Genomic DNA, 14,591 nt, shown 5'->3' with positions numbered 1-14,591 from the left:
ACATTCAGTCATGTTTCAAAGCTCCGCCCCCTCACCTGACTCACCTCAGATAAACCAGGAAAAAGTTTGTTGGACTTTGTCAGTCCCAGAGACGCAGACTGAAGAAGAGACGATCAGATTCAGCTTCAGACCAAACTAACAACTTCCTGTGAGTGAGTCCAGCTACAACACTGCTGCTTCAACCTGCTGACACTCCACACTGAAGGTGAGTTTGACTAAAACCTGGACTCAGAGTCACAGTAAACTTCAGTCTAGTCAGTAGAGGAGGGAGGGGAGCCATGACTGACTCTACTTCCTGTCTGCTGTGTTTTCAGCTTCGCTCACCGACTAAATGGCTTCCAAATTAGAGGAGGATCTCTGCTGTCCGGTCTGTACGGAGGTCTTCAGAGATCCTGTTCTTCTGTCCTGCAGCCACAGCTTCTGTAAAGACTGTCTGCAGAGCTGGTGGAAGGATAAGCAAGATAAACTGTGTCCAGTTTGTAAGAGAAGATGGTCAAGGTTAGAACCACCTATTAACCTGGCGTTGAAGAACCTGTGTGAGAGCTTCTTACAGCAGAGAGAGCAGAGATCTTCAGAGGCTCTCTGCAGTCTGCACTCTGAGAAACTCAAACTCTTCTGTCTGGACCATCAGCAGCCAGTGTGTCACATCTGCAGAGATTCCAAAAAGCACACCAACCACAGATTCAGACCCATCGATGAAGCAGTTTCAGACGTCAAGAAGGAACTTGAGGAAACTCTGAAGCCCTTAAAGAAGAAGTTAAAGGGTTTTGAAGAAGTTCAAGTGAAGTTTGGTCTAACAGCAGAACACATTAAGGTCCAGGCCCGACACACAGAGAGGCAGATTAAGGATCAGTTTAAGAAGCTTCACCAGTTTCTAGTAGAGGAAGAGGAGGCCAGGATGGCTGCACTGAGGGAGGAAGAGGAGCAGAAGAGTCAGAGGATGAAGGAGAAGATGGAGGCTCTGAGCAGAGAGATAGCAGCTCTTTCACACACAGTCAGAGCCACAGAGGACAAGCTGAGAGCTGAAGACGTCTCATTCCTGCTCAACTACAAGGCTGCAGTGGAAAGAGTCCAGCAGCGCCCCCTGCTGGAGGATCCACAGCTGGACTCAGGAGCTCTGATAGACCAGGCCAAACACCTGGGCAACCTGGCCTTCAACATCTGGAACAAGATGAAGAACATGGTCTCCTACAGTCCTGTGGTTCTGGACCCAAACACTGCTAATCTAGAACTCATCCTGTCTGAACATCTGACCAGTCTGAGACGAGAAGTCAAACAGCAGCTTCCTGACAATCCAGAGAGGATTGATCTTTACCCCTCTGTCCTGGGCTCTGAGGGTTTTAACTCAGGGACTCACAGCTGGGATGTTGAGGTTGGAGACAGTACAGACTGGTCACTGGGTGTGTTACCAGAGTCTGTGCAGAGGAAGGGAGAGGAGGTAGAGTCTGGATTATGGGAGTTATGGTTCACTGGAGGTAAATACAAAGCATTATCACCATCAGGTCCAGTCATTGTTCTCCCAGTGAAGAAGAAGATCCAGAGGATCAGAGTGAATCTGGACTTGAACAGAGGAAAACTGTCGTTCTCTGATCCTGATACTAACAAACACATACACACCTTCAAACACACTTTCACTCAGAAGATGTTTCCACTCATTAACAATGTTGATAAACTCCCAGTGAAGCTGTTACCAGTGAAGGTGTCAGTGACAGTGGAGCAGAGCAGTTAAAGATGAAGAGGATGATCATATTTATAATGTTGTTTATTTCTTAAAGGGAAAAGTCAGTGAATTGAACCTGTTAAATTGCACCTGTCCTCCTGCTGCCTCATTATTACACATCTCCTTCTTTTTTTTTTTTTACTACTTTTCATGTGTAAAATATTTTCACTTTTTTTTTTAATCTTTTGAGTTATTTCACAGTACGTTCGTTATTATGACTTTGTGTGGAGTGATGAGTTAAAAAATGATAAATGACTGAACATTTGATCATCGATCAATCTTTATGTTCAGTTTTTCTCCAGATGATAAAATGTCAAACATGAAAATTATTCTTGTTTAATTACATATGTGAAATGAAAAGTTTGTATCTGTTCATATGAAACGATCTAAAATGTATCAACGTGTCAGTTCATCACAAAAGCTGAATGTACGTTCGTTCCTATTTTTCATCAACATTAGAAAATGTTGTCTTGACTTGGAATTATAATAAATACTGTTAAGTAGTTTCAGTACAAGTTCCTCAAAACTAATCTGGAATGAATGTTCATATTTAGTATAAATTTATTTCCTTCAAGTTGTAACTGAAGCACATCCTGCAAAAGTTTAATAAAAGCTGTGTTTATGTCGTCACGGTGTCTTGAACTAACTCCACCTCTCTCAGGTATCAGTTCTTCACAGAAGTTCTCCACTAATGAATTGAGACTCTCTCAGATCAGATTAGACTCTTGACGTGGTTCTGAGTTCCAGCCCAGACTGGATCTTTAATTTTATTTACAGGTAAACAGTTCTCTGATGTTCCTCCATCACTGGATACACAACACTTCTTATATCCCACAACTCCACAACGATCTGGTGGACAAGTTTGTGACCTTCACATTCACCACGCTAGGAAATAATCATGTAACATTACGAGACAGAGTTGTTTTAGAGGGAAATGCAGCCAGAGCATAAAGCACTGCTAGTAGGAGCTGGTGAGAAACGAATATTTCGTTTCAGCCGATGTATCTTGTACATTTGTGTGAAATGACAATAAAGTGTCTGAAGTCTGAAGTCTGAACTACATTCCAGACACGGCTGCTGGGCGGAGGGATTTCAAAAGCTGCAAGTAGTTCAGAGTATTTGCTTCATGTTTCATAATGTTACATAATTATACATGATTATTTCATAGCGTGGTGAATGTGCAGGCCAAAATTGTAGAAATTCATTGATGTGAAAAATAAGAAATTTACTCTTACTCTTACTTTTACTTAAAGCAGAAGTAAGTGATATATTTGTGTTAATATAAGTCTTAAATAGTTCTATCTTCCGACAGCAATCACTTACATAGAGTGTTTGGACCGAAACACGGGTCTCTCAGTCACTCTGCTCTGCTCTGAGCCGAGGAGAAAACATTTATCGTATCCTACAGTTTTTATCCAATGAGGAGAGAGAACGGTATGAAGGGCTGTGTGTGCAGCCAAGGGACGCCGTGAATGTGGTGACGTAGGGACGAGGACTGTTATGGTGCGTTCAAGGAAACTCGTAACTCGTGTTTTTCCGACCTGTGAAGTCGTACCAGTTCGATCTGGTACGAGTTCACCGGTCGGAAGTTACGAGTGGCCGTTATAGTGACTTTCACAGGTAAAACAGGTCGGAAAAACACGAGTGGGTTGCCTGGAACGCTAAAAAGTCGTAAGTTGTGACTTGAAGCTGTAATTTACGGTTTCAAAAGCCTACCTGGAATGCAGCATTAGCCAAAACGACCGGATCGCTTACTTCTGCTTTAAAGTAAATTTAAAAGCATGTACTTTTGGATACTTAAGTACCTTTTAAAGCAAACAAAAACAAACAGCAGTTACAGTGAAAAACTACAAACAAGTTAAAAAACGCTCATTTATTGAACCGAACAACGGAGGATCCACTCCGCGTCTTGTGGGGCGCAGGGCCGAGTCGGCTATTTTAAGTGTGTTCACCACAGAGGTTCCAGAAATGAGTGTGTGTGTGTGTCTTAGAAATTCATTGACTAGAACAGAAGAAAACAAATGTGTAGTATTTACATAATATTTCTCCACATTTTAAATGGCCACTATATATCTCACTCTGTTCATTCATATTTATGATATGTACAATATTATATAGTATTTTTATTTTTTTATTTTATTTTTTACATTTTATGCCTTGTATGTTGACTTGGACATGGACCAGGTTGATTACGAGTTAAATATACAAACAACGGAGCTGGGAAGTTATTCAAAATCATTAATTTGCAAATATAATTCAACTTTTATAGGGGAAATGTTTTGCTCTCAGTCTTTAAAGGGATAGTTCAACATTTTTGGCAAATTCTCCTATCACCATTAAGGGGCGTTCACACCGGAAGCGATAGACGCGAATGGAGCGGCAACTCTACATTGAAAATCAATGTAAATGGCGCGATGACACGCGATTCAGGCGGAGGCGGCGCGAATGGAGCGTCTGGAGCGATGAGACGCGGCGCGAATGAAGCGGCGCGTCTGAAGCGGCACGAATAAAGTTGAAAATATTGAACTTTTCAGGCGGCATCGCGCCGTGACATCCAATCAGCGACGAGTTCAAGCCGACGACGTCACTTCTCTGTACGGTTGTTTACACTCAGAACAACATGAAGGAGAAGCTAATTGTATTTGAGCTGTGTGTGGGCACCGCTGCCGTCTTCTACACAGAGTGGACAAAAAAAACAACAACAACACACACACACACACGCACACACACCTACACACACACACACACAGTGAACCCAGACACGACGGCGGGTGGTTTTCCGGTGTTTCTGAGACTTGTACAGCAGTAGTACAGTGCAGCAACGGTGGTGATATCAGCCACGATCGACGTGGAAAGAGAGCAGGTTGAGATCACCGGTTTTCAAATGAACGGGCGGAGCGTCTAGCGCGAATGACGTGATGGACGCGAATGATCCAAAATGACCAAGCGGCGCGATGGAAGCGTCTGGCACGATTATATTCGCGTCTATCGCGTCCGGTGTGAACGCCGCTTTACACAACCAATACACATTCTAAAGATGTAAAAAAGAACACTTTGCAGTCTGAAGTATTTCTGTCCCACAGCTTTGAAGGCATCGTGTCTCTTTAACTCTAACATATCATCCCATTTCCTTCATAAAAGATGCAACCCAGCTACTTCTATAGAAGAGGGAAAGAGAAGTAGGGGCAGAGTGAGGATGAGTTTGTGGACAGTGAGGAGGACAAAAGTGTCGATGTGAAGCTGGATGAGAGCAGGGGCAGTTCAGAGTAGTAGCCAGGCACAGATAGAGAAGCAGAGGAAGCAGAGAGGAGGTAGATCGCTCATCCTCAGGGGCGTGTGCATGTTTGTGTGAATGCGTGTAGGAGTATGTCTGTGTAAGTTAGTTGTGAGGAGACAAAAACTAAAACTAGGCTATATATAAATGTAAATAAAATGGAAAATAAAACAACTGAATGAAATAAAATGAATAATACTGAATGTGTAGCCGATGTTCATATCTGGCCCTCTGCGTTGTGTTTCTCACGGCCTGTCCTATGGGGTTCATCGTCGCCTAATCGCTTTGCCAAGAGGTTGACAACCGCTTGGCAAGTTGGTTAGCACGTCCTTTATGGGTGAGTGAGTGCACATCCGTTACAATGCTTATACTTCAGTTTTGTTACAGGTTATTATTATACAAAGTAGGCCTATAAGATGGATTTGTTTAGTCTTGTTTTTAATCAAATTAGTTTGTTTTTTTTAATAGAAAATATTGATTGTATGGTACTTTCCACAATTGCATATTGTTTCCATATGGCAACAATTTACCAACGACGACGACGATATTTTAAGAAAATGTTTGTTATTTAAAGGGATAGTTCAACATTTTGGCAAATTGGCCCATTGCCATAATCGCTATAGTCATAGCAGTAGGTTCATTACCTTTAATTGTAGGTGTAAGCTATTTTCAGTACGGCGGAGCGCAGCAGCTGGCTGCTCAGAGCTACGCTATGGAGGCTAAGGGAATTTCTTGGTTTCCCTCATTAAACTCATCAAATTCAACATCCCAAAACTCCACAGCGCTTTTGTAGACAAGTTGTGACCTGCACAACCACCACGCTATGAGATAATGACGGAACGATACGAAACGGAGCCGTTTTCGAGGTAAATACAGGGTAAATACGGAGACTGCTTGCTGAAAAACTGTCCCTGAACGCAACGCGCATCAGCGGTTTTGTATGAATTTACCTCGAAAACGGCTCCGTTTCGTATCGTTCCGTCATTATCTCATAGCGTGGTGGTTGTGCAGCTCACAACTTGTCTACAAAAGCGCTGTGGAGTTTTGGGATTTTGTATTTGATGAGTTTAATGAGGGAAACCAAGAAATTCCCTTAGCCTCCATAGCGTAGCTCTGAGCAGCCTGCTGCTGCGCTCCGCTGTACTAAAAATAGCTTACACCTACAATTAAAGGTAACGAACCTACTGCTATGACTATAGCAATTATGGCAATGGGCCAATTTGCCAAAATGTTGAACTATCCCTTTAAGACATTTTGAGTTAAAAACATGCAAAACCTTTTTTATCATGTTGAAGTAATATATTCAATGCAATAGAGGGCTGATATAAAAGATAATTTGGTCTTTATACCAAGGGAGTAGGTTTGATTTTGATATTGGTGGGGACACAAAAGTGCTCCAAGGCAGCACTCCTGAATGTTGATGGGGGTTTTGGGGGGTTTTTTTTGCATTTGCATTTGCTATCATGATTTCACGTTATGTAGAGCTGATCAACCAAACAAGCAAACAATCGTAATCAGACGGAAAAAAAATCAGTAATTGACATGTTTATATATAGATTAGAGACACAACAATAGAGTTTGATGGTACAGTTATAGCCTGAGAAGAAAAGGCTTTTGCTTTCACACAATTATTACGTGTAATTTATTCCCCCAAAATATGGATGTATAAAATCACAAGAGCATCTGGAATCTGAGGTTTTGTTGTACTTTCCCCACAAATATTGTTTATCTTGGTTTTTTAAACAGTTGCTCCCTTCCACACATAGAATAAATGAAAATAATAAGTAAAAATATAAATTACTTTAAAAAGTGTATCTCTTTAGCATTAAATATTACACACACCAAGATCTTCACACCCAGGTATAGAAACTTCTTGACCACAATTATGTCAAGTTTCAAAGCTGTCAGAGCATGAGTTTATGTCTTAACTCCCATACATGAGTTTATATGACTTGACTCCCACACACAGACAAGACACAGCATGACAAGGAAATGTGTACGGTAGAGAACCATGGCATTTTTATACCACCCTTCCTTTTTTTATTTATCTCATCTGGACTGAGCTGTTTGACCTTCAGTCATTTTTCAAAGCTCCGCCCCCTCACATAACTCACCAGAGACAAAGATACAGTTCCCGGAGAAGCAGACTGAAGAAGAGACGATCAGATTCAGCTTCAGACCAAACTAACAACTTCCTGTGAGTGAGTCCAGCTACAACACTGCTGCTTCAACCTGCTGACACTCCACACACTGAAGGTGAGTTTGACTAAAACTTCGACTCAGAGTCACAGTAAACTAAAGTCTAGTCAGTAGAGGAGGGAGGGGAGCCATGACTGACTCCATTTTCTGGCTGCTGTGTTTTCAGCTTCACTCACAGACTAAATGGCTTCCAGATCAGAGGAGGATCTCTGCTGTCCGGTCTGTACGGAGGTCTTCAGAGATCCTGTTGTTCTGTCCTGCAGCCACAGCTTCTGTAAAGACTGTCTGAAGAGCTGGTGGAGAGAGAAACAAGATCCACTGTGTCCAGTTTGTAAGACAAGATGTTCAAGAAAGAAACCACCTTGTAACCTGGTGTTGATGAACCTGTGTGAGAGCTTCTTACTAGAGAGAGAGCAGAGATCTTCAGAGGCTCTCTGCAGTCTGCACTCTGAGAAACTCAAACTCTTCTGTCTGGACCATCAGCAGCCAGTGTGTCACATCTGCAGAGATTCAGAAACACACACCAACCACAGAATCAGACCCATCAATGAAGCTGCTTTGAAACCCAAGAAGGAACTTGAGGAAACTCTGGAGCCCTTAAAGAAGAAGTTAAAGGGTTTTGAAGAAGTTCAAGTGAAGTTTGGTCTAACAGCAGAACACATTAAGGTCCAGGCCCGACACACAGAGAGGCAGATTAAGGAGCAGTTTAAGAAGCTTCACCAGTTTCTAGTAGAGGAAGAGGAGGCCAGGATGGCTGCACTGAGGGAGGAAGAGGAGCAGAAGAGTCAGAGGATGAAGGAGAAGATGGAGGCTCTGAGCAGAGAGATAGCAGCTCTTTCACACACAGTCAGAGCCACAGAGGACGAGCTGAGAGCTGAAGACGTCTCATTCCTGCTCAACTACAAGGCTGCAGTGGAAAGAGTCCAGCAGCGCCCCCTGCTGGAGGATCCACAGCTGGACTCAGGAGCTCTGATAGACCAGGCCAAACACCTGGGCAACCTGACCTTCAACATCTGGAACAAGATGAAGGACATGGTCTCCTACAGTCCTGTGGTTCTGGACCCAAACACTGCTCATCCAGGACTCATCCTGTCTGGAGATCTGACCAGTGTGAGAGGAGGAAACAAACAGCATCTTTCTGACAATCCAGAGAGGTTTGATTATATCTGCTCTGTCCTGGGCTCTGAGGGTTTTAACTCAGGGACTCACAGCTGGGATGTCGAGGTCGGAGACGGTACATAGTGGTCACTGGGTGTGTTAACAGAGTCTGTGCAGAGGAAGGGAAAGAAGATAGTGTCTGGATTATGGGTGTTATGGTTCAGTGGAGGTAAATACGAAGCACGTTCACCATCAGCTCCAGCCACTGTTCTCCCAGAGCAGAAGAAGTTCCAGAGGATCAGAGTGAATCTGGACTTCAACAGAGGAAAACTGTCGTTCTCTGATCTTGATACTAACACACACATACACACCTTCACACACACTTTCACTCAGAAGATGTTTCCATTCATTCTCATTGGTGATAAACTCCCAGTGAAGCTGTTACCAGTGAAGGTGTCAGTGACAGTGGAGCAGAGCAGTTAGAGATAAAGAGGATGATCATATTTATAATGTTGTTTATTTCTTAAAGGGAAAAGTCAGTGAATTAAACCTGTTAAACTGCACCTGTCCTCCTGCTGTCTCATTATTACACTTTTCCTTTTTTACTACTTTTAATCTGTAAAATATTTTCACTCTTTTTTATCTCTCTGAGTCATTTCACATTACGTTATTTATTATGACTTTTTGTGGAATGATGAGCTAAAAAATTATAAATGACTGAACATTTGATCAGGTGATCATTGATCAATCTTTATTTTCAGTTCTTCTCAAGATGATAAAATGTCAAACATGAAAAGTTGAAAATTGTTTCTGGTTTAATGTAAAAAGTTTGTATATGAAATTATCTAAGATGTATCAACGTGTCAGTTCATCACAAAAGCTGAATGTGCATCCGTTCCTGTCTTTAATCAACTTAATTAAATGTTGTCTTGACTTGAATTCATATTCAGCTTCGTCTTTAACGTCTCCTGTATCTACATAGCAATAAATGTTGTGGAGTAGTTTCAGTACAAGTTCTTCAAAACTTGACTAGGAATGAATGTTCATATTTAGTATAAATGTATTTATTTTTCAAGTTGTAAATGAAGCACATCCTGCAAAAAGGTTAGTGTTGATATATGCTGTGTTTCTGTTGTCATGGTTTCTTGAACTAACTCTACATCTCTCAGGTATCATGTCTTCACTGCAGGCCTGTGTTTGAAGTTCTCCACTACTGAATTAAGACTCTCTCATTACAGGTAAACAGTTCTCTGATGTTCCTCCATCACTGAATACACAACACGTCTTACATCTTAATCTAAAGATGTAAAAAAGAACACTTTGCAGTCTGAAATATTTCTGTCTATTAACGTAAATGTACTGAAAGTAGAAAAACTCAGTCTGACTGATTTCTACATTGTAATGATTAACTGGTTAATGTACAGTTCGTTTTGAATTCTTATTCATTTAGAGATGTGACTTGTTGCACATTAATTTGTTATGTGGCCTTTTATTTACACATTAAACCAAAATAAAGCTCCTGGTCAGTTCACAAGGGGGGAAACCGTTAAGTAACTTAATGTAAGCGACAATATTTCCTCTGTAATGTAGAATATATGAATAATTTGGCCTAAATTTAAAGGAACAATGAGGAGTTTTGGAAAAGCGAAGCGTTTTCACACTACATTTATGAGCCTCCGCGCGCACCGTGAAATTCTTTGACCGGCGCAAGACAGACTCATGTTTTCATTCATCAAGAATTAAAGTCAGAGGTCCGAAGACGATCACATATTTCCGACCATAAACAGCGATTCGGCGGCGTTATTCTCATGACTCGCCACGAAACCAAAAGTAAGGAAACTCTGGTACACTCCTCGTTGTACCTTTAAGTATAAGTATTTAAAAACTGACTAAATCATTTTAGTTCTTTCCATCAGTGAGTTAAAGGCCTTTGTCCCCTACAAAGCTACGTTTGTTTTCATAGGTGTTTTGACAGCGCAGCACGTGGTCAACAGGTAACAGCAACAACTTAACATACAGGACCCGGACTATGTACAAAGAACCACCTTAATATTTAAGCATGGCACAGTAAACCTTCAGTGAGAGAAATCCCACCACCACTGCTCCTAGGCCTGGTTCTGAGGTCCGTCAGGTAGAGTCCTAAAGAAGCTGGCCGACTCCTGTGAGCCAAAACTCATCCATGTGATCAGAGTCCAGATCTGACTGCAGGAGGATCCATCCATCCATAATGTGTGAACTGCTGAATTGGCATATTGTACTGGGGGTTGTTTAGAGTTAGGTGGTCTGTTAACAGGCCTCTGAAGAAATCTGTAGGGACACAACTCTGTTCAGAAAACCACTGATTAACAGGAACAGGGAAAAATGAAGACAAAGAACAACACAGAGTTTTTGTGAACAGTCGCTGCTGCTCTAAACTTCTCTTTGAAATTTAGTACAAGTTTGAAAAACTGGACTATTTTCTTCTCTACGTGTTTCTGCTCCACTGATCTGCTGCGTCTTACGGCACCACATGTATCACTTTGAGTTTCTTCAGACTTTAGACATTAAATAATCCACAAACAGAAACTGAACTGAGCTGCTGCGTCACCCTGCTGAACATTCAGTTCGACAAAGCTCCGCCCCCTCACATGATTAAAAAAACCAGGAAACAGTTGCATTTCCTCTTCAGTCACAGAGACGCAGACTGAAGAAGAGACGATCAGATTCAGCTTCAGACGAAACTAACAACTTCCTAAGAGTGAGTCCAGCTACAACACTGCTGCTTCAACCTGCTGACACTCCACACACTGAAGGTGAGTTTGACTAAAACCTGGACTCAGAGTCACAGTAAACTAAAGTCTAGTCAGTAGAGGAGGGAGGGCCATGACTGACTCTACTTCATGTCTGCTGTGTTTTCAGCTTCGCTCACAGACTAAATGGCTTCCAGATCAGAGGAGGATCTCTGCTGTCCGGTCTGTAAGGAGATCTTCAGAGATCCTGTTGTTCTGTCCTGCAGCCACAGCTTCTGTAAAGACTGTCTGCAGAGCTGGTGGAGAGAGAAACAAGATCCACTGTGTCCAGTTTGTAAGACAAGATGTTCAAGAAAGAAACCACCCTGTAACCTGGTGTTGAAGAACCTGTGTGAGAGCTTCTTACTAGAGAGAGAGCAGAGATCTGCAGAGGCTCTCTGCAGTCTGCACTCTGAGAAACTCAAACTCTTCTGTCTGGACCATCAGCAGCCAGTGTGTCTCATCTGCAGAGATTCAAAAAAACACACCAACCACAGATTCAGACCCATCGATGAAGCTGCTTCAGACCTCAAGAGGGAACTTGAGGAAACTCTGAAGCCCTTAAAGAAGAAGTTAAAGGGTTTTGAAGAAGTTCAAGTGAAGTTTGATCAAACAGCAGAACACATTAAGGTCCAGGCCCGACACACAGAGAGGCAGATTAAGGAGCAGTTTAAGAAGCTTCACCAGTTTCTAGAAGAGGAAGAGGAGGCCAGGATGGCTGCACTGAGGGAGGAAGAGGAGCAGAAGAGTCAGAGGATGAAGGAGAAGATGGAGGCTCTGAGCAGAGAGATAGCAGCTCTTTCACACACAGTCAGAGCCACAGAGGACAAGCTGAGAGCTGAAGACGTCTCATTCCTGCTCAACTACAAGGCTGCAGTGGAAAGAGTCCAGCAGTGCCCCCTGCTGGAGGATCCACAGCTGGACTCAGGAGCTCTGATAGACCAGGCCAAACACCTGGGCAACCTGACCTTCAACATCTGGAACAAGATGAAGGACATGGTCTCCTACAGTCCTGTGGTTCTGGACCCAAACACTGCTCATCCAAGACTCATCCTGTCTGGAGATCTGACCAGTGTGAGAGAAGGAGTCAAACAGCAGCTTCCTGACAATCCAGAGAGGTTTGATTATTACGGCTCTGTCCTGGGCTCTGAGGGTTTTAACTCAGGGATTCACAGCTGGGATGTCGAGGTTGGAGACAGTACAACATGGGCACTGGGTGTGTTACCAGAGTCTGAGCAGAGGAAGGGAAAGAAGATAGTGTCTGGGTTATGGGGAATAGGGTTCAGTAAAGGTAAATACAAAGCAGGTTCACCATCAACTCCAGTCACTGTTCTCTCAGAGCAGAAGAAGTTCCAGAGGATCAGAGTGAATCTGGACTTGAACAGAGGAAAACTGTTGTTCTCTGATCCTGATAGTAACACACACATACACACCTTCACAGACACTTTCACTCAGAAGATGTTTCCACTCATTGGCACTGGTAATAAACTCCCAGTGAAGCTGTTACCAGTGAAGGTGTCAGTGACAGTGGAGCAGAGCAGTTAGAGATAAAGAGGATGATCATATTTATAATGTTGTTTATTTCTTAAAGGGAAAAGTCAGTGAATTAAACCTGTTAAACTGCACCTGTCCTCCTGCTGTCTCACTATTACACTTTTCCTTTTTTACTACTTTCAATCTGTAAAATATGTTCACTTTTTTTTTTAATCTTTTGAGTCATTGTTGTCGTTTGTTATTATGACTTTATGTGGAGTGTTGAGTTAGAAAATGGTAAATTACTGAACATTTGATCAGTTGATCATGATCAATCTTTATTTTCAATTCTTCTCCAGATGATAAAATGTCAAATATGAAAAGATGAAAAGTGTTTCTTGTTTAATTACATATGTGAAAAGTTTGTATCTGTTCATATGAAATGATCTAAAATGTATCAATCATGCATCAAGCTGAATGTACGTTCATTCCTATTTTTCATCAACATTAAAGCTATGGTCTACGATTTGGAGCATTGGTAATTATTATTAACATCGTTTATACAGCGATTATGGTCCTGTGGTCCGATATACACAATATAAATAGCAAAAAGAACCAAAAAAATCCATTCAGTCTATCAGCCGTGGGCCTGCATAGAAATTGACCAATGGGCGCCGCGCGCCCTGTCCGGCTCCCACTGGCTCGTATCCTCCATCCTATCCCCTCGTCTCCCCTGCTCCTCCTTGACCCGCCTCGTCCCCACCCCCTTCCGCTTAGAAACTACAAGTAGTTGTAACCGCTCTGAGCTGCTCAGCCACAGACACATGAACTCACCAATTCAGCACCTGCTGCCCCCCACCCCCGGTCGGTCTGCCGAAAAAAAGCCCCACTAGGATTCAGAGAAGAACAGTACAGAAGCACAGAATGTGTTGCTGCCCGTATTACTAGTACCGGTGCCGCGTCGAGTCTCCCTGATCCTCTCCCAGACACACAGCTGCTTCCAGCCGCAGCCTGAGCGAGTCTCTCTGCACTGCGGTGCTGCGAAGCTCCAGGCCCCGGTCTTCCTGCTCCTCTCCCCCAGAGACAGCACCATGTGGCCGGTCACCCAGCGCGAGGAGTCTCCCTGTAGCATGAGGCTGTGCTAATGGTTGCTAATGGCGGCACTGCTCGTACCAGCGGTCGCCGCGGTCCCGTTGCCGGGGACGGCGACGACGGTACTGGCACCGCCTCATTACTGGCAGCTGGTGCACAGCGGCGGCGCCAGCCCCGATGCCGCCGCTGTGCACCAGCTGCCGGTAACGAGGCGGTATTAGTAGGCTAGCGCCGAGCACAGCCTCATGCTACAGGGAGACTCTTCGCGCTGGGTGACCCAGGACAGGGTCCTGTGTCTGGGGGAGAGGAGCAGGAAGAGTCGGGGCCTGCAGCTCCGTGGCGCCGCGGTGCAGAGAGACCCAGGCTGCAGCGGCGGTGCTGAGTTTATGTTGAACAGGTAATCTTTGGTTTTATTGTGGAAGTTGTGACTGTGAATATGACATTTTACTCCTCATTCAAAGCCGCGTTTGGTTTCTGCAGGCAGCAGGCTTGTTGCTTGCTCCGCTCTGCTCTGTGGGGGGGGGGGCGTGTCGCGAGGAGGTCCCGAGGGGCGGGCCATACGAGCTCAGAGGGGAGGGGCGGGGGTGTGTGAGAGGTGCTTTTTTCAAATTTTTCTCATCCTCTTTCAAAACGTAGACCATAGCTTTAAAAAATGTTGTCTTGACTTGGAATTATAATAAATACTGTTAAGTAGTTTCAGTACAAGTTCCTCAAAACTAATCTGGAATGAATGTTCATATTTAGTATACATTTATTTCCTTCAAGTAGTAACTGAAGCACATTCTGCAAAAGTTTAATAAAAGCTGTGTTTATGTCGTCACGGTGTCTTGAACTAACTCCACCTCTCTCAGGTATCAGTTCTTCACAGAAGTTCTCCACTAATGAATTGAGACTCTCTCAGATCAGATTAGACTCTTGACATAGTTCTGAGTTCCAGCCCAGACTGGATCTTTAATTTTATTTACAG

General features: G+C 43.3%; 2 protein-coding genes and 1 pseudogene across 2 annotated transcripts; all 3 read left to right on the top strand.

The window, feature by feature from the left end:
• The first annotated feature begins 331 nt into the window (after positions 1-331).
• Positions 332-1,793, top strand: LOC146977923 (nuclear factor 7, ovary-like). The gene has a single exon (XM_085790701.1). The coding sequence runs from the start codon at positions 332-334 to the stop codon at positions 1,727-1,729; it is 1,398 nt and encodes a 465-aa protein (XP_085646827.1). The 3' UTR covers positions 1,730-1,793.
• A 5,349-nt stretch (positions 1,794-7,142) lies between these two features.
• Positions 7,143-8,876, top strand: LOC146977922 (nuclear factor 7, ovary-like; annotated as a pseudogene).
• A 2,132-nt stretch (positions 8,877-11,008) lies between these two features.
• LOC146977921 (nuclear factor 7, ovary-like) lies at positions 11,009-12,687 on the top strand. The gene is made up of 2 exons (XM_085790300.1): positions 11,009-11,083; positions 11,190-12,687. The coding sequence occupies exon 2, from the start codon at positions 11,207-11,209 to the stop codon at positions 12,602-12,604; it is 1,398 nt and encodes a 465-aa protein (XP_085646426.1). The 5' UTR covers positions 11,009-11,083; positions 11,190-11,206; the 3' UTR covers positions 12,605-12,687.
• Positions 12,688-14,591: the final 1,904 nt, after the last annotated feature.

The sequence above is a fragment of the Trachurus japonicus genome, chromosome 11, assembly GCF_045865225.1.
Source record: "Trachurus japonicus isolate A0001 chromosome 11, Traja_1.0".
NCBI lineage: Eukaryota > Metazoa > Chordata > Actinopteri > Carangiformes > Carangidae > Trachurus > Trachurus japonicus.
Note: the sequence above shows the minus strand (reverse complement) of the source record. Positions and strands in the feature narration are given on the sequence as shown.